At 38.1% G+C, this 26,990-nt stretch overlaps 1 protein-coding gene across 1 annotated transcript in view; it reads right to left on the bottom strand.

The window, feature by feature from the left end:
* The window catches only part of STARD9 (StAR related lipid transfer domain containing 9), a 95,912-nt gene that overhangs the window by 38,500 nt on the left and 30,422 nt on the right, over positions 1-26,990 (bottom strand). The window contains exons 4-16 of the mRNA XM_059849554.1: positions 18,976-19,092; positions 17,131-17,163; positions 16,983-17,044; positions 16,399-16,511; positions 11,162-11,231; positions 8,898-8,970; positions 7,953-8,020; positions 6,909-7,006; positions 6,492-6,692; positions 5,993-6,090; positions 4,076-4,153; positions 3,290-3,364; positions 2,606-2,785 (exon numbers count right to left, since the gene is read on the bottom strand). Coding sequence (XP_059705537.1) covers positions 2,606-2,785; positions 3,290-3,364; positions 4,076-4,153; positions 5,993-6,090; positions 6,492-6,692; positions 6,909-7,006; positions 7,953-8,020; positions 8,898-8,970; positions 11,162-11,231; positions 16,399-16,511; positions 16,983-17,044; positions 17,131-17,163; positions 18,976-19,092 — 1,266 coding nt within the window. The remainder of the gene's footprint in view (positions 1-2,605; positions 2,786-3,289; positions 3,365-4,075; positions 4,154-5,992; positions 6,091-6,491; positions 6,693-6,908; positions 7,007-7,952; positions 8,021-8,897; positions 8,971-11,161; positions 11,232-16,398; positions 16,512-16,982; positions 17,045-17,130; positions 17,164-18,975; positions 19,093-26,990) is intronic.

Genomic DNA, 26,990 nt, shown 5'->3' with positions numbered 1-26,990 from the left:
TCCCCCAGGCACGAGCCCTGCTGAGACTTCATTTGCTGGAGAGGCTGAAGGCTGCACTGTGCCTCTGCTTTGAAGCAATTACCAAGTTCCATGTCAGTTTAACGTTCAGCAGACTCAAAATATCCACCTGGCTTGGCTGCAACTTCTAGAAAACTTGTGGTCCATATGGCCTTTGGCTCATGTCACTCAATCAAGTGAATTAGCAACATGTATTTTATACAGAGAGAAGTAAACCAACTCCTAAAAGTTCTCTTTATCAATTATCCACTTCACTATCAATTATGTTCTTCTTTGGCAATGAAATAGTTATTGTAATTCCAAAAGAAACTTTTTCCGAGTTGCTGAACTAACTCTCTGGTAATACAATTTAATTAAGAAAAGTGTGTTACAGCAGTATTGGCTCAGAAAATTCACAACAGCATCCCAGTCAGTGAAGTGATTATGGGTAAGTTAAATCCAACTAAAAATTGCAGGTGAGACCAAGGGTACAGATGTGATACAAGCAAACCAACTTGAGAAAACAAAAAAATAATTGTATCCCAGGACCATGCTGATTTCATTTTAAATATGCTATTATTGAGCTAATAATTGTAGTGTTTATACTCTTTCCTAATTTAATATTGTGTATTCCACCTGAAAAAGGGAAAGATGTTTCAGATGAAACAACTGCACAACCTGACCTGAGCACACCACAGCACACCTTCACACCCCTTGAAGGGAGTTTTTACATTGTTACCTCTTCTGGCCATTTCTCATGACTAGGGGTAGAATTCTTAAGGTATGTTACAGAACCATAAAGAGTAAGATTGCTTTGCCCCTTCACTTCTGGAAGTACTCCAACTTTCAAAAAAGTTTATGAAGTACACCTTTTACTGAAACAATAAACAGATTGCATATTTTTAGGCTATGCAAAAAAGGCCAGCTAAATCACAGGAAAGCATACATCTTTTATTAATGAAAGCCACAAAATTAAGCACTGGCACAGCATCAGTTAGTGCAATTAATACTATGAAATATCAGGGGAGTAAAAGAGTACAATGATATTTATTTTTCATGATCTGGAAACTGCTGCTGTGACCTCTCTCTAGAAGTTCAATGTAAAGAGTTGTTATATGGTGAAGGCTGAATTTGTGAGGAACCACTAATGCTTTACCTTCTTGCTGTTCAGATGAAGGTAACAGACACCAGAGACTAAAAGATGTAAAGTACAAAGAAAAGAAAAGGCAGCATCTAGAAGCAAAGAAAGAAGGGACAAAGATGTTAGTGTGACAGAGTCATGAATGACTTAAGAAGGTGACCCTTCAAACCATGTTATGCCATTAAAATGAATATATTCAAATTAGGTGTGGTCAAAATTAGTGTGGAAAAGTATTTGCTCTTTCCCCAATGGCACATAACAGAAAAACATTTAAGTAGTAGCAGTTGCTTCAATAAATATCTCTAGTTAATGTAGCGTTGAGTAGTTGAAGTTGCATGTTGATCAGCACTGGACAAAAATTCTTGGTCCTTAATAATTACCTAGCACAATTTCTTTGTGTTGGCATGAGAAAAATTAGTTAAGTTTCTCTTTCAACATGATGGAAGAAGAGCAAGATTTAACTATTTGTCTGTTTAACTGTTTTAACTATTTGTCACCATTTTTACGAGGAATAAAAAATCCGGTGTCCTTAAACTGTTAATGAGCATAAAATCCAGATAAAGATTTTTTATTAGTAGACAGACACATGATTTTTAACTGTATTTAATATATGTTTTGGCAACGAGTGCACCTCTGTAGAAGTGCCCATCCAACATTCCTTTCACATTAAGCAGCATCAATATTTCAGTAATTTCCATTCATTCAAACAATGTTAAAAATGTTGAAGTTTGGCCTAGCACTTGCTTTATCAAATACCAAAAATCCCCCAAAACCATCTGACCCAGCCATGCATGTCATATGCCAGAATGTTCAGTAATACACATACTATGGTATAAAAGTTTCCTAGCAAAAAACTTGCCTTAAATTAGGAGCCACACAACAAAACAGTATCTATGAGGCCAGGATTTCTACATGGTCTTCAAAAATAGCCACTGCAGCAGTATCACAAGTAATTAACCTGCATGCTACATTCCTGGTATCTATGTGGCAGATCTCTCATAGGATTAAAAGCAACGTATAGTCATTGCCAAAGTGAGCTTTTGTTGCTTAAACCTTACTTTTATCTATACATATACAAATATTCCAGTCTTAAGTATACAAATGCATACTAAAATTTGGACCAGTGTGTCTGAAATAATTTAAGCACCATCTTTTTCCACATATACGGACACATAACTGCCCTCATGCTCTGTGGGCTAATATAAATATTTTGCTTTGCCTGTAATAGAATATCAAATACTTTGCACATGCATTCACAAGGGATCAAATGATATTCATATATGAATTCCTCTCCATTTCCAATTATTTTTTGCTTTTCCCCCCATTATGTCTTGTGATCTTGGTTGATATGCAACCTTGGTATTTTGATAGCTGTTGTTGTAATGTCACTGTCACCACTCTCCATTTCCAAACAAAACCAATATTTTCAATTTAACAGGTAAAATAAGACAAGTGACCATATCTCACCCTGAGATGGTATAGCACCACTCCTGTGCTGAGGATGTCATCATCCACGGCCATTAGATGAGGTAAACTAGAATCTATTGTTACTCCAGCTTTTTCTTTGTTGATGTCCACACTGTATTCTTCCATGATGGCTTTCCTGTCTGTCCACTTACTTGTCCAGTCTTTGGTCAATTGCTCAATCTTAAAGAATAGGAGAGGAAACTGTTTCACTTACTAAGCAGGCTAATTTTTCTTTTTGATCATGCTAACAAATTATTTTACCTGTCTTTGGGCAAAACTTAAAGACTGCAAAACCTTTCCAGGTTAGCAGTGGTTAAATCTTCTCAGTCATTTTGGTAAGTGTAAAATAATTTCATTTGAATAAATTGGAGTTTATGTTAGAAGGGAGAGACTGTGTATAATGAATTGCTGTGATATATCGAGACAGCTTTCAAACAAGAGGTAGATTGTGCAGGCTAAGTGATGCACAATGGACTGTGTCCCATTAAGGGCATGAGACTTTTGTCACAAACTGGTAGAGCACACTCAACACGAATTAAGGACGGCAGTTTCCTGCATCTGCAGAGCAAAAAGGAAAGGATTTAGCCAAAACAGTTTTCACTGTAGTTTCACAAGTACAGCAATGCTATCCCCCTGGCCTTGTGGAGCAGGAGATAGTTAGAGCACCAAGTAAATCATACACACCTTCATTTCATTCTGAAGGACCAGCTCGGTCAGATTGCCATCCTTGTCATCACTCCAAGAGGGACTGGAATTTCTCTGTACAAACAACAGCCACCAAGATCTGCACGTTAGTTTTCTTATTCACAGCTGGCAGGCATCTTCTTTCACTCTCCAGCATTTCAAGGAGATGAAGTCAAGAGAAGGAAAGACAAAACACATGTGGCCTTCTAGCATCTAGCCTACATCTCTCTAGCTATTGCATGCAATTTTTTGGTGAAAAGAACTGGTAGAAAAGCAATAACTGAGAGATAGTTCTGTATAAACACATCCTGAAGTGTAAGATCTGTCTCTCCCAGCAAAACATTCTCTCCATGGCTTGGAAAACCAAGACACTATTATTATTCCAACAGGGAAAAACACCAGGGATGTCAGCTGTATTGTGAGGGCCCACAAATGTTCACAACTCCTCTGGGGGGAGAGAGCACGCAGGAAGTGTGAAACATCAATGAATCTCTTGAAGCTTCCACACCCTTAAAAATAAAATATCCTATTTCATAGTATTTCTGGACAGGTAAACCATCCAACTCTATGAAGGACAGGCAAGGAAATCCATTTGAATCATAACATGACTACTTATACTTCAGGTTCATCAGTACAGTGACAGAGAGGAGAAATGACAGAAAAGCAGTTAACCTTATAATAATTACAAAATCACCCAGAGAACAGTTTGCAAAGATAAACAGCTGAGATGAAAGTAAACTACCTAAAGTAACACAAAAGCTCCAGTAGAGAAATGTTGCTACATACCAGTTCAAAGCTCATCAGCATAGTTTTCAACCTATCAATTTCTTCTCTCAGTTCTCTGATCAGTTTCACATTTGCATCCTGAAACATTGAGACACAGACTGTTGGAAAAATCAGTCTTAAACTGTAGCTTAAGAAATCAGTGTGGAGATATTCCAACAACCAGGAAGAGAGGAGAATAAGCAAACTCACACAGTACTCCTTGCTTCACTCTGCCAGGCCCTTGAGTGTACTGCCTAGGGAGAGCTGGTTCTCATCTTTGATAGATTCTCTTTCACTATACACTTTTTTTCATCTCTCTTCTGAACAAAGACCTACCATAGCAATTGTTCCCATCATGACTAGGTGGATACATCACTGCTTCTAAGGATTTACCTTCAAAATAGTTACATTACATCAGAAAGATGCTGTTAATTAATGCTGGTATATGAAATCCGATTAGAGGAGATGAAGCCAGAGTGTCATCCAGGATGGTGTTAAAAGCCCTTACATACATACATACATACATACATATATACATACATAAAGATGCATACATAAAGCTGATACATACAGAACTTCCTGTCTGCTTGGTGTGAGGCATTTATCTCACTTTCAGAGTAAGCGTTTCTGCACTGGCAATTTCTGGAGAAAAGCTTTTACAGACATTTCAGACAAACTCTTGAGTCAAGAATCAGCTTTTTCTAGAAAACAGCTTTTACAGACATTTCAGACAAACTCTTGAGGCAAGAATCAGCTTTCTCTGGGTTGCCAGGTCAATTTGCAGTGAGGGCAAGAAGACTGAAGGGCTGGGGTCAAGGGTCTACCATGGGCCGTGCAAGACAGTGGTGGGTACACAAGCTGGGGGGCTGAGAGGCTGTGTGTGACAAGTGACTTACGGTGTTTGTGTGACTTCAGCCTGCCACAGAGCTGAGAACTGCTGCTGGCAAAACCAAGCACACAGTTGCTGCTACGGTTGATGTCTGAAAACGACTTAAAGGCACTGCTAATTAAAATGCAAATTAAATTTGGGAAACCTGGGATTAGAAGAGTTTCCTTCTGCCCAAATTTAACATAGTATTGTTAGGGAAGCAAATAGTTAAGTACAACTCTAAGATTCTATCCTTTCATCTACAATATAAAATCTTGACACACTCGTGCCAAATCACAAAAGAATACTACTAAAGCTGTAAAGTCAATAGATTAAATATTAGGAAATGGCTGGAATCAAGAATTTTTTTGAAAGTTAAATTCACTGAATATTCCTTAAATGGATGCACTGTGATTCAGTCCTTAAGTTGTGCAATCATGTGTAAAGGGAGCCTCATGCAGAATTCCAGGTCAAGAATGATCAGTTACAGAACAGCAATTCTTGAGTTTTATATTTCTAGCATATGTGACTGTAGATCTGGATCAGCATGTGCTGCTTGAATTTTGCTGTAAAGACAGACAGAATTATGCACTTCCCTATGAATTATTTTTAATGCTGGTTCTTATGACGATAGTATCAAAAACCTCCAATCTGTTTTAACACTTTGGTTGAGGGTTTATGTTTCTCACATTTGAAAAATGTGGACTGAGTGTAAGGATGGAAAATGAGAAAAAAGCACACTGAAAATTTGCCTTAAGCATCTGAGCATGTAGGATTGAACAAGAATGGGATAGCAGGGGCAGCAATAGAATTCAGGCCTCCAATGCAGCACCCGACTCTCTCCTTAATACTCTGCCATCTCTTAACTTGTGCAGCCTGTGAAGGACCTCTACATAAACAAATGAATCTGTCACAAACTCGGAGCTCATTCCTAGAACAGGCAATGAATGAAGCTTGGGTTCTGTGGCCAAAATTATTCCCATGTATTTAAAGGCTTCATTATTTCATGTACTGAGAAGAAGACAAATTGTGACTGCATAGGCTACCTTAGGCAGAACTCAAGGCCTCACCTCATTTACTCTGGGCTTGTTAATAATATTTTTGGCATTTGCAGCATATCTCAAGGTACTCATGGTCTCATTGTAGCTGGAGCTGGCAGGTGAAATAGCTACAGACAGAAAACAAATTACACAATTTTAAAAAGCATTCAGCTTAACTCATCATTTTTCAAAAAGGTTTTTTTTTTTTTTAGTCTTGCTTCTTTAAAAGATAAAAAAATAACCCTAGGGTTTTTTTATTCAGCTCACAGAGAATGTCTTCTCCAGATTGTATTTATAACTGAATGAATCACCTAAAATCGAAGCTATCACCTTGGTAAGACTCTTAAACATAATTTCATGCACAATCAGCATGCATTTTCATTTCCTTGAGTATTCTGTGAAGTATTTATGAAAATCTTTACAAGGACAGATTCTAAGTGTTACAGCTGTCTTCTCAGTGCCGTAGAGGTTTTTATTAAAGGCACAATGTAGTGCAAAATGTTAAACAATTCATAGGAACCAAACTCACTGGCAATCATAATGGTCTTGGAGTTGCCCCCCAGACTGTCCTTCAGCAGCCAGGTGAGGATGGAGTCTCGGTAGGGGATGTAAGCCGGCCGTCTGGTCCCGCTGCTGCCGCCGGAGGGAGGGCTCTCCACGTGGCTGCTCTCCCCTTCACTTGTGAGGCTGTTAATGCTCTGGCAGCTGCTGAACATCTGAGAATTTTGTGCTGAGGGAGAAGTGCCACAGAGCTCAGGGAAGGAGTTACGTTCTTCTGTCATGACTACTTAATTTTCTTAGATGCCATGACAGTTTATAAAGACACCGCACAGCTGCTGTGTTGAGCTTTTTGATGAAAATGCAAATAACGTTTACACTCAACACACAGCGAGTGAGCCATATGCTTTCATCACAACCTTGCAACATAAAGAACTAATGTGCTTACCCAAAGTGGAAATGACAATTCCAAGTGTAACTAATGACTTGTTAATATTGGCACCTTCGGTAATTCTATCCTTACAGTAACTGGGATCAGCTCTTTCACTGTAGCAAGCCAGCGTGAAAAAGACAATGCAAAATAAACAAAAAAGCTTAATTATTAACAGATAGCCAATAAGAAAACATTATGTATTTTCAAGCACTACAAGAAAACAGAAATTATGAGCTTTGCAATTGAAAAATCCATATTCTTCAAGTATTTTGGATCGCTCTCTATTTCAGAAAATTCAAACAACCATGAGCAAAGGCTGTTGATGCAAGATACTGTTAAAGACCCACCAAAACATAAACTCAACCCAATCATAGTGGTTCTGAATTTAAAAGAACAACATACATTTCACATCTCCACAAGGGTAGCCTGGCTCAGTACAAAAGTCTGTATATTCCCTCAGTGTCACTTTCTCTGACCATACATGCATGGTAATTTATGTTCTTGAGAAAACAAAAGTCCTTTTCTCTAACTGTTCTATAATTCTTCAGCACAACTTCCATCTTTCTGTTTTTTGTCCCATCCAGCACAATCACACGTACCTCACTGAAATGCACAACAAAGATCAGAGACTTAGGAACTTTTGGAATATGAACATCATAGACAGTAAGATAGAACTATTTTCTCCTGCCCATGCTAGGCAGTCATGTGGAACACATTCCTTTCTGCCCCTCTCTTCAAGGACAGATTTAGCAATTCCAACAACACCTACTGGAAAAGCAAGTTAATAAGAATATAGAGCTGAATGGAATTACCTTAAATATATGCAACGGCACAGTATTGGTTTTGAGAACCCAGGAATTCCCTTCCCCAAAGAAAACCAATGCCCAGTACAGAAGAACTATTGACAAAGACAATATTAGCTTAATATTCCCTGTTACATTATAAGAAAGTCAGGCTTTCTGTTCAATGAAATTTTAAAATATGAAACTTCATCTTTTAAGACAGTGCTGCTAGCATCTTCAGAGAAAATTACCTCTGTGCCCTTCAGTTTATTATTACCTGCCTGCAAGGTCCACTAAGTTGATCTTGCTTGCAATTTCAGAGGGAAGATTGTTCTCCAATATAGCCTGAAGAAAAAAAAAACATCAATAAGGAAGATTATTCCCCTTAATTAATTAATGCAAATAAAGTTGATGTGCTCTTTTGTTTGAAGCTGAGTTGTACATATGACTGTCTCCCTGCATTTGATTGTGACCTTGACCCTCAGACTATGTTCAAGCCACTAACTCAACAGCTTTCTCACCCCACAGAGAAACTACCCTCTCATGCCAATTTCCTCTCAAAAAACCTTTACTGCCTGGAAACTGTGAAAGGCTTTCTTGTAGACCTTGCAGAGTTATTTCCCACTAATGTATTCCAAAGGTCTTTTGTGAAACTAAGGAAAAATATCCCAAAATGTTCTGTGATTACAGGATGTTAGGAGTGTGAGATAGAAAAGGTCTGTTGGATCACTGAACGATTTCCCTGCCAGGGAAGGATGTAATTCCTCCAGAGAAAGGCTGCATTGTCTCAGGGAGAGTACTGGATGCCAAATACTAAAAAGATGAGCACATCTAAAAAGCTGGACAGATACAAAATTTTGGTATAAACTAATGCTGTACTTCAATTGAGAATCCTAAACAAGTGCAATAAAACATAACCTCAAACATATTCACATGCAATTTTCACAGCAACTGAGTGGTTACTGCATTTCAAAGGGCTGATTGAAACTGAAAGCATTTCTTTTAAAAGTGAGGTTTTGGCATCACTTCTGACTCTAAGCTTGCACAAAGGAACAGAAAGCTTCAACAAACACTCAACACATCTGCAGTGTGATCCAAAGGAAATAAGTAACAGTTTCCACCATTACTACAAACAGCACCAAATAGTGACAAGCAAACAATGCACAGCACAGTGAACAATGCTTTTGAAAGTGAAGAGGAAGTTGGGTTATTTTTAGCTAACCTGAGTGTAGTGGATGGTGAAGATAGCATGGGATCTGCTGCTGGCATTGTGAATATGTGTAGCTGCTGTGATTCTAGAAAGAAGAACAAACCATTCGATTACAAAGGGTTGCTTCCCTGTATTTGGGGAAATCAAAATCAACAAATACAGCAAATAAAAGAAAAAATGTGAAACTTGGAGGATATGACAGGCTGCATTCTTGGGTCTGATCCCTGAGCATTTGGCAGAGAACACGGAAAGGTGGAAACAGGATCAATTTGAGGTGGTTTTATTCCACCAGCAGCACTCTGAGGAGATATCTTAAAGCAGCCTTACAGCTCAGGTATAAGGTGTGGCATAAGCAGGGAACACAGCAGAGAAGTGCAGCCAGCAACAGCACCAAACAGCTCGTCCCCAATACAGAGTGCACAAGCCCAGCACATCTCCATTTGTCTCAATTTTTATCCCTTGGCATTTCCAAGGGGTTCAAAAACCTTCATACACAACTGCTGGGGTTACTTTACCCTGGTACAGCTCTTTTACACTTCCAGAGGAGTCCAATCAGACTAAGCAGTGCACCCATGTGAGTGCTAAATGAGTACTGTAATTCCATGACTCTGACATGGACAGATGGCTCTCATTCTCTGACCCAGTGCACTTTGGCAAGGAGGAACTGCTCACAGAAGGAGCAGTAAAATTCCCCCACTGCCTCTGTAGAGCAAACTTTTGGAAGTTCTACTTTCTTTATTGTTTTAATTAGAAAAACCCAAAGAAATTAGCATTCTGTCCAGGGCAAAAGCAAGGACACGGGTTTTTCTCCTTTGATATTGCCTTGAGTATCAGCTATATGTGCAGTCGTTATCATCAGTTTTGCCAAGCCTGTTCTCAACTATAGCAGGTAATTTTAGTAGGGCAGAAAAAGACTGTGGTACCATGCTTTGTTACCAGCCCAGCTGTCAGAGCACTGCAGAGAGCAGTTTCACTAGAGAGCAGAGAACTGCAGCTGTGTGTATGCTGCTGAGTGCCCAGGGCACCAGGGCAAAGCCGGGACTCTCCTCCCCGTTGTTCTCTGCTTCCAACACCTCCTCCACAGCCCTGTGAGTGGCCACTGCCAAAAGCCACAGGCAGCTGAGCACAACGAGATTATAAGCAAGCCAAAGCTGAGGCAGCAGGAGAACATGAACTAGACTCCAGATGCTGGAGGAGGAAGACAAACAGTTAGGTAAAGGGCAGAAGAGAGAAAACAGCCCTACAGTGGGCAGAGAATGGAAGGGCACAGCACCAAAGTTAATAAAATAAAAGAGAAAAAGATAGTGCTCCAAGATTTGCAGGAGGAAGTTTTAGGACTCCTCGCCTCCAACAATATACAAGGTAGTTACAGAGCAAATTCACATCCCAATTACTCACAAGCCAGGTAAACAATGCATTCACCTGGAATTTTGTTGTACTGAAATAGTAGTTTTTACCATAAAGCTGCATCTACTAATTGCTACAAGCAGAAACAGCAAAACTTAATCCTGATGTATATTCCATGGGATTCTTTTGTAATAATGCAGCTTAGTTTTTTTTCCCCAGCATCACTGTTATTCTAAAACCTTGACTACTCTTATGATAAGACTTAATATCAATTTTGGAACTGCAATTAGGATTTGGACGATCCTTTCAAATATAACTTTTTTCCATTACTGCAATGGCACCTGTAAAGATATTCAAGGTTTCTTGTCCAAAAGTGTCTTAATTAATGAGAGCCAAAATCATTGGTTTCCCCAGTGCTCCAAACCCCACAGTTAACTGACAGCAAACACACAATTTGGACTAGGAAGTTAAAGAAATAAAACCAAATAATTGTAAACATAGTACTTCTAGAAAATAAGGAAGTATATTTTATATTTTCAGTGGTTTTAAATCACTGAATTATACAACAAAGTGAGTTGAGAGCTATCCAGTTTAAATTATCATGAGCAAGTGAAGGGGAAAAACAGATGTCTGTTTACAGCAAAATGTTTTCTTGGCTTGCATTTTCTTGTCACAGGTGGTGGAATTTTGTGGGTAAGTCAGCACGGGGTCAGTGTTGAAGAAAGAACTTCATGAGTGCTTGTAGCTCTTGCTCTGGACAATATGATGATAGGTAAGGTCTCATGTGTCTCATGTGCAGGATCACCAAATCTGACATCCTGTCATCACAAAGGACTGCCAACCCAGTCAGTAAAATAAACATCAGTGAAATAAACACACAGTGAAAGAAGAGTTAAATACAGATGGAGCTGGTTTGTTATGTAAAATACCTTTTAGCTATTCCTTCTTCTAGAAGTTTTACAACTTGCTTGTAGTCTGTAACTAAATGCTGAGTCAGACCTGCCAAAGATTCAAGAAGAGTTAAACACTCTGCTCTCTCAGGAAGTTTCATTCAGTTTATCCAACAATTTACCCAACATCAGGAGAATAAGAATGTTCTGCTGAGATGACAGTCTGTTTTACAAGTAGTCTCTGGACTAGAGTAAATTTTATAAAAAACCCCACAACTATTTAATAACAAAAAAAAAAAAGATGTAAAAAATTCTAGTTCATCTTTCAGATGCAGTGACATTAGTATAAAAAATGCCTCATAGCTTCAAAGATCAGAACTTTTCCATCTGCACAGGAATGGTACTTAAAAAATAGTATAAATCCATAATAAATTTTCAGCTAGGTCACTGCTTCTGTTTGGGTACAGATCCTATAAAAAAGATTTTGGCCATTGCCTCTGGATGATGGCTCTGCTCATGCAACTAACTGAACTAGAAACCAATCCTTGTGAATATTCATCTCTTAGTTAAATAGGCTTTAGCCTGCACTTGGGAATCCTCAGGCACTTTTCTCCTCTGAGGGCTTTCTGAAGGATCTCCCTGCATAGTGATATGAATCATCTGGCCTTCTCTTCTCCTTTCAGTTTGTTTTTGGTTGGTTTTCACTTGTTTGTTTTTAAAAATTGATGCTGTTTTTAAGGAGGGGGAAAGCCCCTAAAGAAAAGAAAGGGCTCCCACATGGAGAGCCTGCTGTGCTGGAGGGGTGGCCATGGCCAGGAGGGGCCCAGTGGAGGGCGGTGTGCGGCTGTGCTGAGGCACTGCCAGCTCCTGGCAGAACGTCAACTCCAGCGCATGCACGGAATCATCCTCAACGGGCTTGGACTTCCCATAAATCCAGTTTAACATGCCTTGTCGCCAAGGATTATTTCTCATTTGTACTGCAGTGACTCCTTATAAAACACCTGAGCTGTGAAGCAAGTCTTTGTCATACCACAGCTAGCAAAGCTTGCCTGTGCAGAATGGTTTATCTCACAGCTGGACTCCAGGGCAACTTCCTCCCCCTCCACAGATTTAGGTTTGTTCTACTACAGACCACAAAAGTGTGGGTGAAGGGAAAGTACTGAAAAAAAAAAAATGATTTATTTGGATCCAATAATTTGTCTGCTGTTAGGATGTAAATCAAGATTAATATGAAATTCAACCAGGCTGAAATAGCTACTTTTGATATTGTTCGAGTCTATCCTTTCATGATAACAGCTTGCTTAATTCTAAACAAAAGTAAAACCTAAGACAAAGAAGAGATTTAACTTTAGTCCTTTAATAACTGATACATATAAAGAAAAAAAAGATTTTTGGATCACCCACAGTTAAAATAAACGCTCCTAACTGCAGTGTGCGTGCATGAACATTTGCGCAAAGTATAGGATGATTTTCAAACAAAAGTATTTCCTCTGCTCTCTAGTGTCTCTTTACAACACATTAATTCCAGAAGTCATCACATTTTCCATTTGAGAAAGAGGCCCATTATTTTTCCAGCCGCACTGGGATCTTCAAAGCTCAGAATATGGAAACTATCATACATTGTTTTCCCAGACCCCTTTTCAGGGTCTTATTGAACTGAATAAAAATACTCTTTTATAAAAAAGAGGCAGGGAAGAAATTCTTACCTGCCTACATTTCCCTAAGCACTGGAATCGTGAATCTTGCTGAGAGTTTAAAACAATTAGCTTTTTAATAAGGTTAATGAAATATTTTAAATGCTGTTTGAAGAGAAATGATGAAGTGTTCTGTTGGCTGCCAGAAAAAGAAAGGCCATTTTCAAGTCTCATAGAAAGATCAAAACCACTTTCTTGTCTAGAAATCTCCCTTGGAGTAAGAAAGGATCTCCCCCAGAAATCTGTCTCAGAGTAATAAAATAGATTGCATCATTTCCTGATTTAAGAGGGGCCGATTCCTTAACAGTGCAACCATCTGTGAGGGAGAAGTTTGAAACGATTCCAATCCAAAGCACTGAAACACTTTCAGCATTTTAAAGGCTACAGTCTCTCAGCCTTTACATGAAAAAAAACAATGGGTTGGAAAACATTTAAAATACTTAATGCTCAGAGCTGGGACTTTTTGACTGGACTTGCAAATGGAAAATGCATTGCCCAGGGCATCTAAGTGTCCTTAAAGGGATTGAGCTTTCTGATTTTCCTCTCTCTCTACCCTTCATCCACAGCTAACTGTACTCTGGATGTCATTGACGCCAAACACCCAACTAAAACTAATGTACACTGAGGAGTTCCTTGTAAGAGTCAGCAAACATTAAAATTGTTGATTGCTTGCAAGAAGTATGATGCAAATACAGATTCTAGTCCTTAACTTGCTTGATCCATGGAAAACAATGGAAAATTTCTGAGCTTTGTTGATGTTCACCAATTAAATTTCTCCCATACAGTAAATTGTCTGGAAGTAAAACACAAACCAAGCTCTCCTAGCAAACTTGCTGATAATTTTTGTCTTAGCTGTCTAGCTATTGGAAATATTATTCTTCACTCTGATTCTGGACAGAGAGACTACATATAAAATTGCCAAAGTCTACTTCAGCACATAGAAAACCTTCATTACAGAGCTCAGCAGTTTCTGATTGCAGCAATACATTAGTGCAGTCGAGAAGGGCATTTTGTACCAGTGTTGTGAACCTTTCACAAGAGGTTTTCTTGAATTCAATCTTATTAAAATCAAGCTGCCCGTAGTCCAAACTTGCATTTAAGTCACTGCTGCTTATTTTTGATGTGAGTGAAGGAATGCAGTACTATCACACTTTATTAGTCCCTCTCCTCAACAGACACCAGGGCCGTATCAAGTAAAGCAAACCATCACAGTTCTCAACTGCATAAACTGCAAAGGCAAATTTATTAACATATATTTGTATACACGTGTCTAAAATAAAAGAACTCTCATCTGTTGCCCTAAGCCACTGACTCATCAGCCTGAAATTACCTCAGTTCACATGGTCTCACAACAGCATCCTATTGCACACCATGGTGTCTTCAGCAGAGAAATTATTTCACTTTTCATGCATGTAATCAGTTTTTTTTTAAAAAAAATGAATCCCAATTACTATTGAAAATATTTTTTTTTCTTACAGGCATTAACACAATTATTTTTTAAGGCTGTCATAATATAGAGAGGGAGTGAATAATCTAAAATAAATTTACAACCGTAGTCAAAAGTGGCAAATATTATTTAGGCTAATCTTTTATCTCTTATCCATTATCTCTTCTCTTAGTTTACAAAATCTAATCAACTGAGAACTTTATTGGCATATTTCAGAACTCTAGCAAAAAATTGTTCCAGTCAAAAATTTCAGTTGTATCCAAGAATAAAATCCTTATTCAAAATGGGTAAATAGAACCAAACAAACAACCCCCCCAATGAGCCCCTCAACAACAACAACAACAAAAGCCACAATAGAATTGAAAAAGAAGTGACAGAATTGGCCTGGAAGATTCCAAATGAAGACAAAACAGTGACAAAAGGCAAGCCAGCCCATTGGCAGAAGTTATAACTTTATTTTCTTTTAAAACAGGGAAACTCCATTATATGCAGCCAAGGAATCACTGGAGATATAAGGCCTGAGAACAGAGGTGGAAATTGCCAAGGAAGGAAGCAGTTTAAAGACCCTTTATTGTGTGGTGAATGAGCAGCTGCTAAAAGAAAATAATTAGTCTTTGAACTCCACCAACAATAAAGTTCTCCAATAATAAGCAGGTAGAAAGAGAATCTTGGAAAACCCTCAATAAAAGCCAAATGCCTATGAATTTACTTTTCAAAGAATTATGTTTGCCATATTAATGAGACCGTCAATTCATCTATTATTTTCCAAGTCTCCTTAAAAGAGGAGGCTGATGTGCTGGGAAAGCACAGCTGAAACAACAAAGAATGTCTGATAGACCCTTGTGTACAGGACCATGCAAGTTCAACACTCTGCAAGTGCTGATTTCAAATTTTGAGAGGAGGAATTGGTAACGACCATGGATTGTTGGATGCACTATGACCAATAGAGCAGGTGTCCAAGGAATCAGAGCTGGGCTCCATTCAATCAGGCTCCATCCAATCACACAGCCAAGTCACTCCATCTGCTGTCACATCTTCCCTTAATCTCTGAAGGAAGGATAACTTCATGATGTGTGATGCCGTAATAAAGAAAAACAGGGAGAAAAATCAACCAGGGAGAGAAAGAGAAATCCACTAAACAGAGACAAGGACTCTATTTTGGAGCCATGACAAATCAGTATTTGCTCTGATGTGACAGGATCTGTAACATCCTACGTGACAGGCATTTTGTGTACTACCCTAGGTATTACTTCTCACTTCAAGGCCAGCCAAGCAGTTGCAGAGGCTGCTCTGGAATTCTGCCCACTGGATATAGGGCAAGAAGAAAAGGAAATGCATGCATTTACTTTCTAAACAAACCCCCAGTTTGGAAAACACTCTTCCTTCTGATGTCCACTGCAAATCTACTTGGTATGATTTTGCACTGATTTTGAGATGTGATTTTTGTCAGCTGTTGGTCAGATACACAGAAATGTAGCTGGCAAACCTTACACCAGGAGTGAATCAATCATGAAATGCCAAAGGCCAGAGTGCAATTGAAGGCTGTATGAGACCTTGAGGTAAAAGCACCAATCAAAACTAAAAATAAAATGGAAGTAGAAGAAAAAAAATGAGAGAGAAGGCAAGAACTAAGCTAAGAAAGACAACTGAAAAAGCTCACAATTGAAAATCAAGCTTATTAGGTTTTCACTGGGTGAGATTTTCATTGCCTCTCATGGCCTGCCCTGCAACATCAAACAGTTAAATTTATCTACTATTTTTTTTTTTTTTAATGTATATTCTGCTGCCAAGGTATGAAACAGGTATGAAGGGATCTTAGGCTGGTCTGGAGAACACATTTAGAGCTAATGTTGGTAGACTTCTTGATTAAGTTAATATTTCTTTAAAATAAAAGGAAGAAAAAGAAAAAGGCTGTAAAGGCAGACAGTGCAGGATATCCAGCCAGGAGGATAACAGAGGCAAAGCTTTCAGTGTACTACAGGTGATCATACAGTAAGAAAAACCTTTGAGAGAAGTAACCCTTGAAGGGCAGAGGCAATTATGATCGTTGCAGGAATACATGCAAAGACACAAACACGTGCAAGTGGCATGCATCCAGCTGCAGCTGTGATGCTGTGTGAGAAGGCCACTCTCACCTTGGACATAGGGTCCTGTCTCAGGGTGCTCTCGAACTCGAAGGGTGTAAGGTTTCTTGCGGTCTGACTGCTTCAACAAGTCTCGGACACGCTCGTTATAGATTTCAAGAAAACTGAAAAGAAAAAAAAAGGAAAGCTAATTTCACTCAGTGAACTGTGTATTTAGACTATGTAACTGACTCTTACATGGATTTTGTGCACTAGTGGGCTCAAACCCCCAGATTTCCAAACAGAGTGCTTTATTAAATCCAAGGGAACGATGAATAAGACCGGAATGTAGGATTATGGCTCAATTTAGGAGTTAAACAAAGCAAGTAAATTTTCACTGCATTCCTATTTCAGCTGTTTATACAAAAGTGTACAGACAGCATCCAAAGAGCTATACTTAGACAGCATCCAAAGAGCTATACTTGGATGGAAAACTAAACCCAATACTTTCTCATCCTTCTGTGTTTTCCCCCTTGTTCCAAAACTACTATAATCTAAGAAAACAAAAAACCAAAATAAACTAGTCTTTACTTTGTTCGATCACAGGAGTATGTGAGAAGCCTTCATATTGTTGTCCAGAATAGTAACACACTTACCTGACCTTTACTCTGCACGATGCCATCTGGTCTGAGTAATCATCCTTCCTAGAAAAGAGGCCCTTCACAAACAGGAAGTTTATGTAAATTTAAAATACATTAAGAAAATCTAACTGCTTAAACAAATTTAAGTGAAGAAAAAAAATACCTCACATATACGAGGTGTCAGCCCAATGGACGCCTTCAAATAATAAACAGAAAAAAAAATTAAATAATATATTTTCTAACAGTCATGCAAAATCTATTTTTAAACAAAAGCCAAATTTTAAGAAAAGGACAGAATCATAGTGCAGTAATGACTATGGTGGGTCGCAACACAAACAGCCATGCAGTGTAATTCAGAACAGTATCTCTAATTGTACCAAAAGTAATTTTAGAGCAATGTACACAGCATTGATGAGAAATTTAGGGGCTTGGGGTAAATCCAAAAGCTGTTTGATGTAATGATATTGGACATGTCTATGTCAGAGGTGTTGCAAACTAGATGAAGACAGGCCAACACTGAAACTAGCTTGATTGCTCATGAATATTTCTGGGTTTTCCTTATACTAGTTTTATTTCTTCATGCTATGGCATCACCGAGGAGCCTTGGAACAGCTTTATATTCTAGATTTACAAATTTTGTGTCTCAGAGAGAACAGGATATGGGGCTGCTAACAATACCCAGACTAGGTGATGCAAATTTTGCCCAAACAGTCTACACAGCACTGAAGAAACTGTGTGGTTTTGTGTGATGAACTCTCCTCATGATATGATTGCTCACACTTTAGCAGTGCCAACACACCCTGGGAAAGACACCAGGGCTTAGGTGGATTCTGCTTGCTGAATGGCATGAAAGGCTTTTTTCAGAAAGCACACTTGAAACTGTGTTAAAAGAAGAAAGTCCCAGGTTCACCAAGTGGACTGCCATGGACAAAAGTTCTGTTTATACCAAACACTGGAACACCGTTTCACAGTGAATACACGTTTTTAAAGACCAGCCCAAATCAGTATCGCATTGGAGAAAGAAATTAGTTTTAAAGCAAGAAATCTCTTAGAAACACAAATCCAGAAATTAGATCCAGAAATTTCCTTGAAAAAATCTGGTAATAATGTAACTAAATCCTATTGCTGATGCCTATTGAAAAAAAAAAATTTTAAAAATCCAAACTCTCATCAAAAGAACAAACTATGTTAGAACAGGCCTCTTATCTTTGGGGTTTAAACACATTTTGCCCTTCCTTCACCTTAAAAATTGAATTCCATGGATGAAGAAAATACCGGTCCACTCATGCAAACTATTAATTTTTTTTTATTATTTTTAGCAGTATGTTTCACCAACAGCCAATAATATTCATGGACAAAAATTGAATTTCCTTCTGTTGTGGGAAAACACAGGAAATCATCAACTGACTCCATCAATCTGAGTAGCAAGACTGAAATGCACTTTAGGCGATGCCTGGTAGACAATCTTAGAATTTATCAGCTTCCGTAAAGTCCATTCAAACGCGTGTCAAAACTGGAAGTGAAGCATTACTTTCCACAGGTCAATATTACAAGTAATGATCAAGCCTATTACAAAACCATTACTGTGAATTGTATCCACTTTTGTTTGGGAAAGCAACTTAATCTCAGCATGGGCCAGATTGCCAAAATATCACATAGAAATGAATACTTTGTATTATCTCAGGTTACGATTTCTAAAATCCAAAACTATTCCGGGATATTAAGGTGCTTTTTTTGTCCTCTAAATCTGTGATAAGATTAATATGTAGTAAGAAGAAGATTATCTAATAATAAATATTTAAATTACACCACACTTTCTAATATTTTTACCTGATATTCTATTTTTTACCTAAATGTAAAGGCTTACGTTTTATAAGTTTAAAACTGGATAAAACACGTGTAAGCATTCTGCTCAACAAGCACTGCAACCACCCTTTAAAAATAAAGCAATGTTTCTGCTAGACATCCTGCCCTCAGCCCCAAGTTTAAAATGAATGGTGTAACTCACAGGTGTTCCCATCATTGTGTAAGTTTTTCCTGAACCTGTCTGTCCATATGCCAAGAGGCAGATGTTGTATCCTCTAAATGCACCAGACAACACAGAAGTGCCAAGGTCCTGGAACACCTGAAAAGATCAAGAGAAATAAAACAGTGCATGGACAATACGTCTCCCTGCAAACACTCTTCATTACTTGTAGATCTTGCTCCTTTAATAACTCCATGGAAACAAGGATCTTCACACATTTGTCTTTCTGTTTTATCAGACTCAATGTTGAGTGCTCAGCATTCACTTGTTAGATCTTCCTTAAGATACTGGTATGCCAAGCATAGTGCTGACATAGAGTAGTAGTGCTTAAGTGCTTCCCTGCCTGCTATCTCTCATTTTATATTCAGACTATGTGAATTCTTGAGGATCTTTCCTACCCCGAGTGTTTACAGTTCTCATCATAAATGTGACTGAAAGGCATGATCAAGGCTCTTCTATGCAATTAGATAAACTCAGCATCAAAATTACAGATCAGAAGCAAAGAAAAGTCAAACCTGCACACAGATTTCAGCCAAGAAATATTTCTATCTGGCCCATCTGGTCAGTAAGTGACACAACCAGAGGCCACATGCTTTATCTTCTCTTCCCACCAAACACACAGTGATGTGTCTTTTTCTGCTCATTGTTTACAGAGCCAGGACCTGTTACCAGAAAATCCTTGTCAGCCTCTCAGGACTTCTAAAGCTTGCACTGGTCCTGCTGTTGCTGCTTAATCTGGGCCAACACTGCCAAACCACCCATAGAGGAAGATCTGACCAGTTAGCCCTCCTACTTTCCCTGCTCCATTTTTTTTTTTTTTTTTTTTGATCCTCAGGTGACTCACTTTGTGAACATGTTCTCAGGGCAGCAAAGCCTTGCCCTAGACCAGCTGAAAGGACACCTAGTAAGGTTTGCCAGGAAGTGCATTGTGGATCAAAAGGTTCCAGCAGGGAGGCTGCCAACCCCTCTGCACACTTTGGCCTTGCAAAAAAGATGTTACAAGCATTAATGGTGTTGCTGTTCACACAGAAAGCTGGTTAGTATCTATAAAGAGATATATATAGCATTTCAGTGTTCCGGTGCTGGGAAATCTCATCCACTGCCAGGTCGTTTGCTTCTCCAATGGACAGATAAATGTACTAAAACTGATACAAAAATCAATAGGAAAAAAATCATAGATATCACCACTTTACCTAAACTACCCAGAAAGCAGATGGAAAATCCTCTCCTGAGACTTCAGTTTTCACATCATATTTCAACTCAAACTAGGACAAGATGCTCATTTCCAGCTGGAGAATCAATAACATTCTTATTTGGCAAAATTTGACTACCCCTGCTCATATTTGTAAAGGTATGTGGCACGTCAGAGTACCTGCTTCACTAGGATTATCAGCTCAAGAAACTTTTCCATTCAAAGCATACAGAGGAAGCCATGAACAAAACACAGGGATACAAACACAATAGACAAAGGATAAAAAAAAAACGTAGAGACAAACTCTCCAGTTGCTACTGGAGGCCATTAAGAAAATGAAGCAGAGCTTTGGAGGGGGCCAACCTGGACTTCACAGCCAACAATCAGGAGGGAAAAAAGAAACAGGAGAATTTGGGATATTTACATGGGGTCTGCAGGGCTGTGTAAAACTTACCAAGGAATGTTTAAGGTGAGGAATATTAAGGTAAGGAATATTAATTAGGAGTAGAGTCTAAGCTGATGGTCAAGGGATTCCGGGCAGGGGTGCTTCTGAGCACACACACATTTGCTTGTGAGCAGCAAATTTGGCTATCAGGTAAGTACAAGCCCTGCAGAGAGCCTAAAAGGACTCAGGGTGCAGGGAAAGTTATTCTCATGTCAATTCTCCAGTGAACATTGAACTTTCCCTCAGTAGAAGCACCCCTAGGATCTCTTCCTTACCTGGTTAGCATGTAAAACTTGCAGGACATCTCTAAGACAGGACACTTAAGTTTAAAGGAGAAAATTCCTCCTGTGTGAGCACCTCAATGAAATCTGTAGCTGGGAATGTGAATATAAGGAGCAGGAGGAAAGAATCTAAGTTCAAGATGGCAAGAACTAGTTTTGAAGATTGACAGAGGGCCGGAGTCAAGCAGTATAAAGGACTAAGAAATTACAGGATTAATTATCTTGAAGTAAGGAGAGCAAGGCAATACTGTGCCCATTTCAGAGTAGCAACATTGAATAAATTCAGGGATTTTGCATGGCTCATTGTACTAAAAGGAACTGGAGGACTCCATATAAATTTAGAAACCTACACTTCACATGGTAGAACCTCTCACAACAGGGATAAATGCAGCCTAGAGAGGTATCTTGATTCTGTGATAGTTTCCTCATTAAGTGCTGTCCTCCTTTCTGAAGGTTCACAATGGATCTTTGAGAGTTAGTAACTGAGCTGAGTATAATAAAATTAAATCTTCACAGATGGAAAGCTTTCAGGATAGCAACACTAATCAATGTCATCTGGACATTGAAGCTGGTGTTTTAGAACAACAGCATTTTACTTCTTATTCTGTTGTTGAAACTTTTGTATGATGTTGTGCAACTCATTTAACATTTTCATGGTTCAATTTTCCTATAGATAAAGTAGGAATAATGCTATCCATTAGTAGAAGATTGTGGGGTGATCTCACTAGTGTTCATAACATTTCTTGCAATTCTAGAGCATCCATAGCAATTTAAGCCAAGTGTGCAAATTATTGGGCATGCCCTCTCTCCAGGAGTACCTTGGATGCTCTGAAAGAAGAGCCTCTAACACCACAGTCTCAGTTAAAGCTGTTACATTTACTCTGTATTAAACACACATGGTTACTCAGATGTTTAATTCAAATATGTTTCAAATCAGAATTTTTAATTAGGTCTTGAGAGAAGACATATAATACAAGCAAAACTAGATATTCTGAAAACAGTGACATAACCCTGGGACGGTGACGCATCAGAATTTAAAAAAAAATATTTGCTGAACTTCTATTAAAAGCTGATTTGTACTGGTTTTTTTTCATTTTTTCTAGTAAATTACTCTCTCCTTCTGTGAGGATAAATTACAATTAATTTAATTGAATAAAACTTCAATTTAGTTAGAAAAGCCTCTTTGTTTTGGTGTACTGCAGAAAAAATGGAGAAGTGAAGCACAGCAATGAATTTATTACTTGTATAAAAAGGAAGGAGAGTACTTGAAATCAAAACTTTTTTAATATCAGAGGCATTAGTCCAAATATCCATCAGCAATAACAGCTGCAGATTGTACCAAAAATCCTCTAATTAATCATTCTGGGCATATGTACTAACATATTTCATGATACAATAGATTGAATCACAAATTTTGCTGATCATGAGGGTGGGGTGGCAGGGAAAAGAAGATTCTTCTGGGAGCCTTCCAAGTCTCACATTTGAAAAGAAACTTCAGGAAGATGAGGCTTTTGAAGGAACACGAGTTGGATATGGTTTCCTGCAGAGAACACACCATTTGGCTGCGACAACTCTGTCTTCCCTGCATGGCTGCTCTGCGTGACTGGCACTGCTCACTTTGTTCCAGGCAAGAATGAGCCCTTAACAAAGCCCTGACTGCCTTTGCCATGTCTGCTCCCTGCACTTGCCCAGCTGTATGTGGCCCATATCCCACGGTGATCTGTGAAATATTTTACAATTTATCACTTGTCAGCAGTCCAAACAGTGGGAAAAAAACCCTGCCTTTCTGAAAACGTTATGAGAAGGCATTAAGACAACTGTTGAATTATCATCGTTGAGTTAATCCTATTTAAAACTGAAGACTAGAAAGACCATTTAATTATTTTGAAATACAAATGTATTAGAGGGTAAATGAATGTGTCACTCTGCAAACAACCTCTTTTAGAAATTAAAAATTATGAAGTATAAACTGAAGTCAGCATGGAACACAAAGTAAATCCACGCCAAAAATCTGCAGGGAGTATCAGGTCACCCCTGACAAGAACGTCAGGATTTATTACTCAATTAAAACAAAATAAAATTTGGTAGAACAAACTGAGATATGTTTTTGGGTTGCTTCTTCAAGAATGCTTGAGAATTTTAACCTTTCCACAAAGTCATTTTTAAAATTATATACGAGGAATAACAATTGGAAATGCACCTTGTCTTACCAAAAGATTAAAAAATTGAAGGAGCTAATAACAATTGGAAATGCACCTTGTCTTACCAAAAGATTAAAAAATTGAAGGAGCTTGGGAGATTCAAAGAAGGATACCACCTGTCCTAAGAAACAGTGACAAGTGACAAGTGGCATTTCTTCTCCTCTTTGTATGAACCTTTATAAAGTGAGTATAATACTAAAGTCTTCCTTTTTAGAAATTGCAAACATGATTTGCAATTAGATTTGTGAGTAATAAGCATAACAATCTTTTTCACTACCAAGAGATTTATAAGAGCAATAATCTGTTCTGATTCTTTCCCATTTGGACAGCAGAATCAGAAATCTTCTCTCAGCTCTTCTTTGCTAGCTTAAGAGCCAGAATTTATAGTGGGTTTTTTATGTCTTTCTTAAATGATGAATTTTCAAGACACTGAAAAATACCATATTTATTAGCCTAAGATTGTATCATATTTTATCACACCAGACCTGCATGTCTCTGTACAAGTATGCATTAGTAGACAGATGGCTATATTTTTTTTCTGAAGTATATTTTGCTCTACTGCTAAGAAGTAAAATATGGCATGGAGTTACTCACCAAAAGTGAAAGAATTTTCAGATTTCTTTCATTAACAGTAATGATTTGGGACTCTAGTTTACAGTGAATTTTTTGCTCAAATATTAAAAGTGTGAAGGCTTTTGTTTTTAAAGTATTCTTTTTAAAAAGGCCTATTTATTTTTGAAAAAAAAGTTTAAGCATGTTCTATTTCTCCCAACTGCCTGTGCATGTTATAAAGACTTTTTTCTTTTATATTCTTTGACTCCTTAGTTATGATCAAACCAATGGCCTGTGGATAATCCCTTGAATCTATAACCTCTCTGTGACACATACTAAGACAGACACAAGTGTGTTGACTGTCAGTTTTTCTTTTGTTCTTCCAAAAGGTTGGAGAAAATTAAACTGTTCTCTAATGCATGAGATTCAAATTAATGCTACTGACTTAGTAACACAAGGCTCAGTTAATGCCAGTACCTTTGAATTTTCTTTGAATTAGTATGCATTGAATAGATACACACCTAGCACAGCTGATGGCAACAAATAGATATTTTACATTGTAAGTGGAAGGGGCTCTCTTTATTCTCTGATAGCATCTCAGACTACTAAATGCTTTAATTTTGAAGATAATGGGGTTATTCTATCAGAAATGAAGGTCTGGCAATATGAATTTCCTGAGCATAAGACTTCCCTTTCTTAATCCAATCAGACTGCAAGAAGGAAAAAAAACCCAATTGTTTTAAATTGCAATAAATTGACTGTTATGCTTTGGGGTTTAATAATTTGAGAAACTGAATGTCAAGTCATTCAAGCCAAGTCTCAGAGTCACATGGAAAAAAAATCCAGTAAACTTTCAGATACAGCACATAATGCCAAGTTTGCAAATGTAAGGGATCAATATTGATAAATAAGCATTTTCTGGCTCTCAGGGCTTTTTTCCCCTAAGTAACTTCAAGAAAATAAGACTTGCATTATAAGACTTTGCTTTGAGAACAATGAGCAAGCAAGGACCAACTTTGACTGAAGCAGAGGAAAAAGGAGGGGGATGCAGAAGGAGGAAGCAACAAGTTAATAGAATAGTTTATCGAGTCTTATTTGGACAGTATCTGTTTTCTTATTTGCCAGTGTCTGAAATGGTCAATGTGTAATAGTAACATTAGGACACTAAACCCAACTTGGAAATCTCAGAAATTTCTAGAGAGTTTATTTGGTAAAGGCAAAAAAAGGAATATAAAAAGATTTCTGAATAAATAAACTTGCTACTTATTACAGGCATAGTCCACAAGCATCAACATTGACAACTCAACAAAAGCAGTTTTCAGTTTCACTGAAAAACATTAGGCTAAAGTTAGAATACTAAGATAAATTACCACAGCTAATAACCAGGATCAAAATGAAAAACAATTATCTTTTTTCACAGCACAATTTAAAAATTGCCTTTAAAATACCCCAGTTCAATGAAAGTGGAAAAGACCCAACTGAAGCAAGACACACAGCCAAAAGCTACTTTTGACCACAGAACCAACAAGTGACTTTACAAAGGTTGAAAAAACTCGACAGCCTGATTTCCATGTAAGATTTGCCATGCAAGCAAGATAAGGGAAAACTTCCCCATCAGTAGATAGAAAGCTTCAGAGTATCAATACAACTGCAGCAGACACAGCTACAAAATGAATCAAGTATTAAAGAGGTGCTCCTATTTACTACACCCACAAAGTCACACTCAGCCAATAGGGCAGGACAGTTTGAGTAACTGTGTGAAGTGTAAGAGGCTCAGTCCTGCAGTATCTGCTTGCCACAGTCTCCACTGTGAACTACAGATGAGCTGCATCTCATATGTAGTGTGTTTTCCTTCCAGAGTCCTGCCCACTTCAAGCTGTTGCTGTTTGGCTCATAACTAAATCATGTTTAATTAAATTGATGCTACATCTCAAATGTAGCCTCCAAGACTCAGATTTAAGGTGAAAAAACATTTCATTAAAAAGAATTATACAGAACTAAGCAATTCCTGCCAAAATAATAAAAGCCTTCATCGCCCAATCTTTACAAACCCATCAAGATTAATTTAAATAAAAAGGCAGAAAGAGAATGCAAGGAAGGAATATGTAAAAACAAATCTAGGAGGTCGTTCCAATAACGCAAGGCTTTTTCTGCACGTGTTTTGTCTTAACAAATATTACACAAATGTCAGCCAAAGGGCTTTCTGTGCATGGGCAGAGAAGGCACAAGCAAAGGGAAGCACATTATGCTGATCAGCTGCACAGAACCCTCCACTGTGACATTTGGATTACTTCAGCAACATTACTCCTTGCTTTGAATGGGATAAAGCGGAAGGGGGGAAGGCACCGGTTGGTTAGTTTGGGAACGTTTTTACTCTCTTAACAAGAGGCCACAGCTTCACAACCAGGATTATTTCTTTTCCTTCTCTCTATCCTGCCTTTTCAGTTTCTTTTTCCCAGTCCAACCGGAAGCAGGGCTGTGAAAGGGACGGCTTCTCTCCAGCTCAAGCAGCTTGGCCCCTGGCAGAGGCATTTGCAGCAGAACTTAAGAGACAGTTCTGTTCTTGGCTCTGCCAACAGACTTCCTGTGTGTCCTGAAATCCCTTTGTGCTTTAATTCTCCCTGTGAGAGACAACAATGATTTCTTTGTTCTTCTTATCAGGTGTAATTTTTTTTTTCCAGTGGAAAAACTGCCTGCTCTGTGTTGTAATGTACAGACACTAAATTTAACATGAAATGTTAAATGTTTAAATTTAGCATGAAAGTTCAAGCTTGATTAAGGTATTTAGGAGAAACCATAGAATAAAAATACTAGAGAAAGTCACAGAGAATATTTGACAAATCTATTGTTGTTCTGGGGGGAACAGGGGGGAGAACACTGGATCCTGAATAGGCTGAGTGGTAGCTTTACATTCCTGCCATTTTATTCCTGAATTACAAATTCATGAAAATACCTTATTCACTCATTTAAAAAAAATCTCTCCTTTTGAAAAAAGGAAAAAAATCTCTGCTTACCACATCAGTCCAATTTATAAATGTTCTGATAGAACCTGAACTTTTAAAAGTTTTAAACTGCTTCACCACCAAGGACACAACTCTACTCTCTACTTCTTTTATTCTTTTATTTTTTTATAAAATTGCTGGTATTCTGCTGTAAACATCAACTTGTGTATTTTCATCTATGTGTACAAAAGCACATACCTCTCATCTCTTTTCCTTTCCAATAGGGATTCCTATTGTGTTATCACTGATTTATAGAAGAGCAATTTTAATGTAATAGCCATATAATCCAAACTCTACAGCATTTGACACTACATCAATATTGAT

The sequence above is a fragment of the Haemorhous mexicanus genome, chromosome 6, assembly GCF_027477595.1.
Source record: "Haemorhous mexicanus isolate bHaeMex1 chromosome 6, bHaeMex1.pri, whole genome shotgun sequence".
NCBI classification, from domain to species: Eukaryota; Metazoa; Chordata; class Aves; order Passeriformes; family Fringillidae; genus Haemorhous; species Haemorhous mexicanus.
Note: the sequence above shows the minus strand (reverse complement) of the source record. Positions and strands in the feature narration are given on the sequence as shown.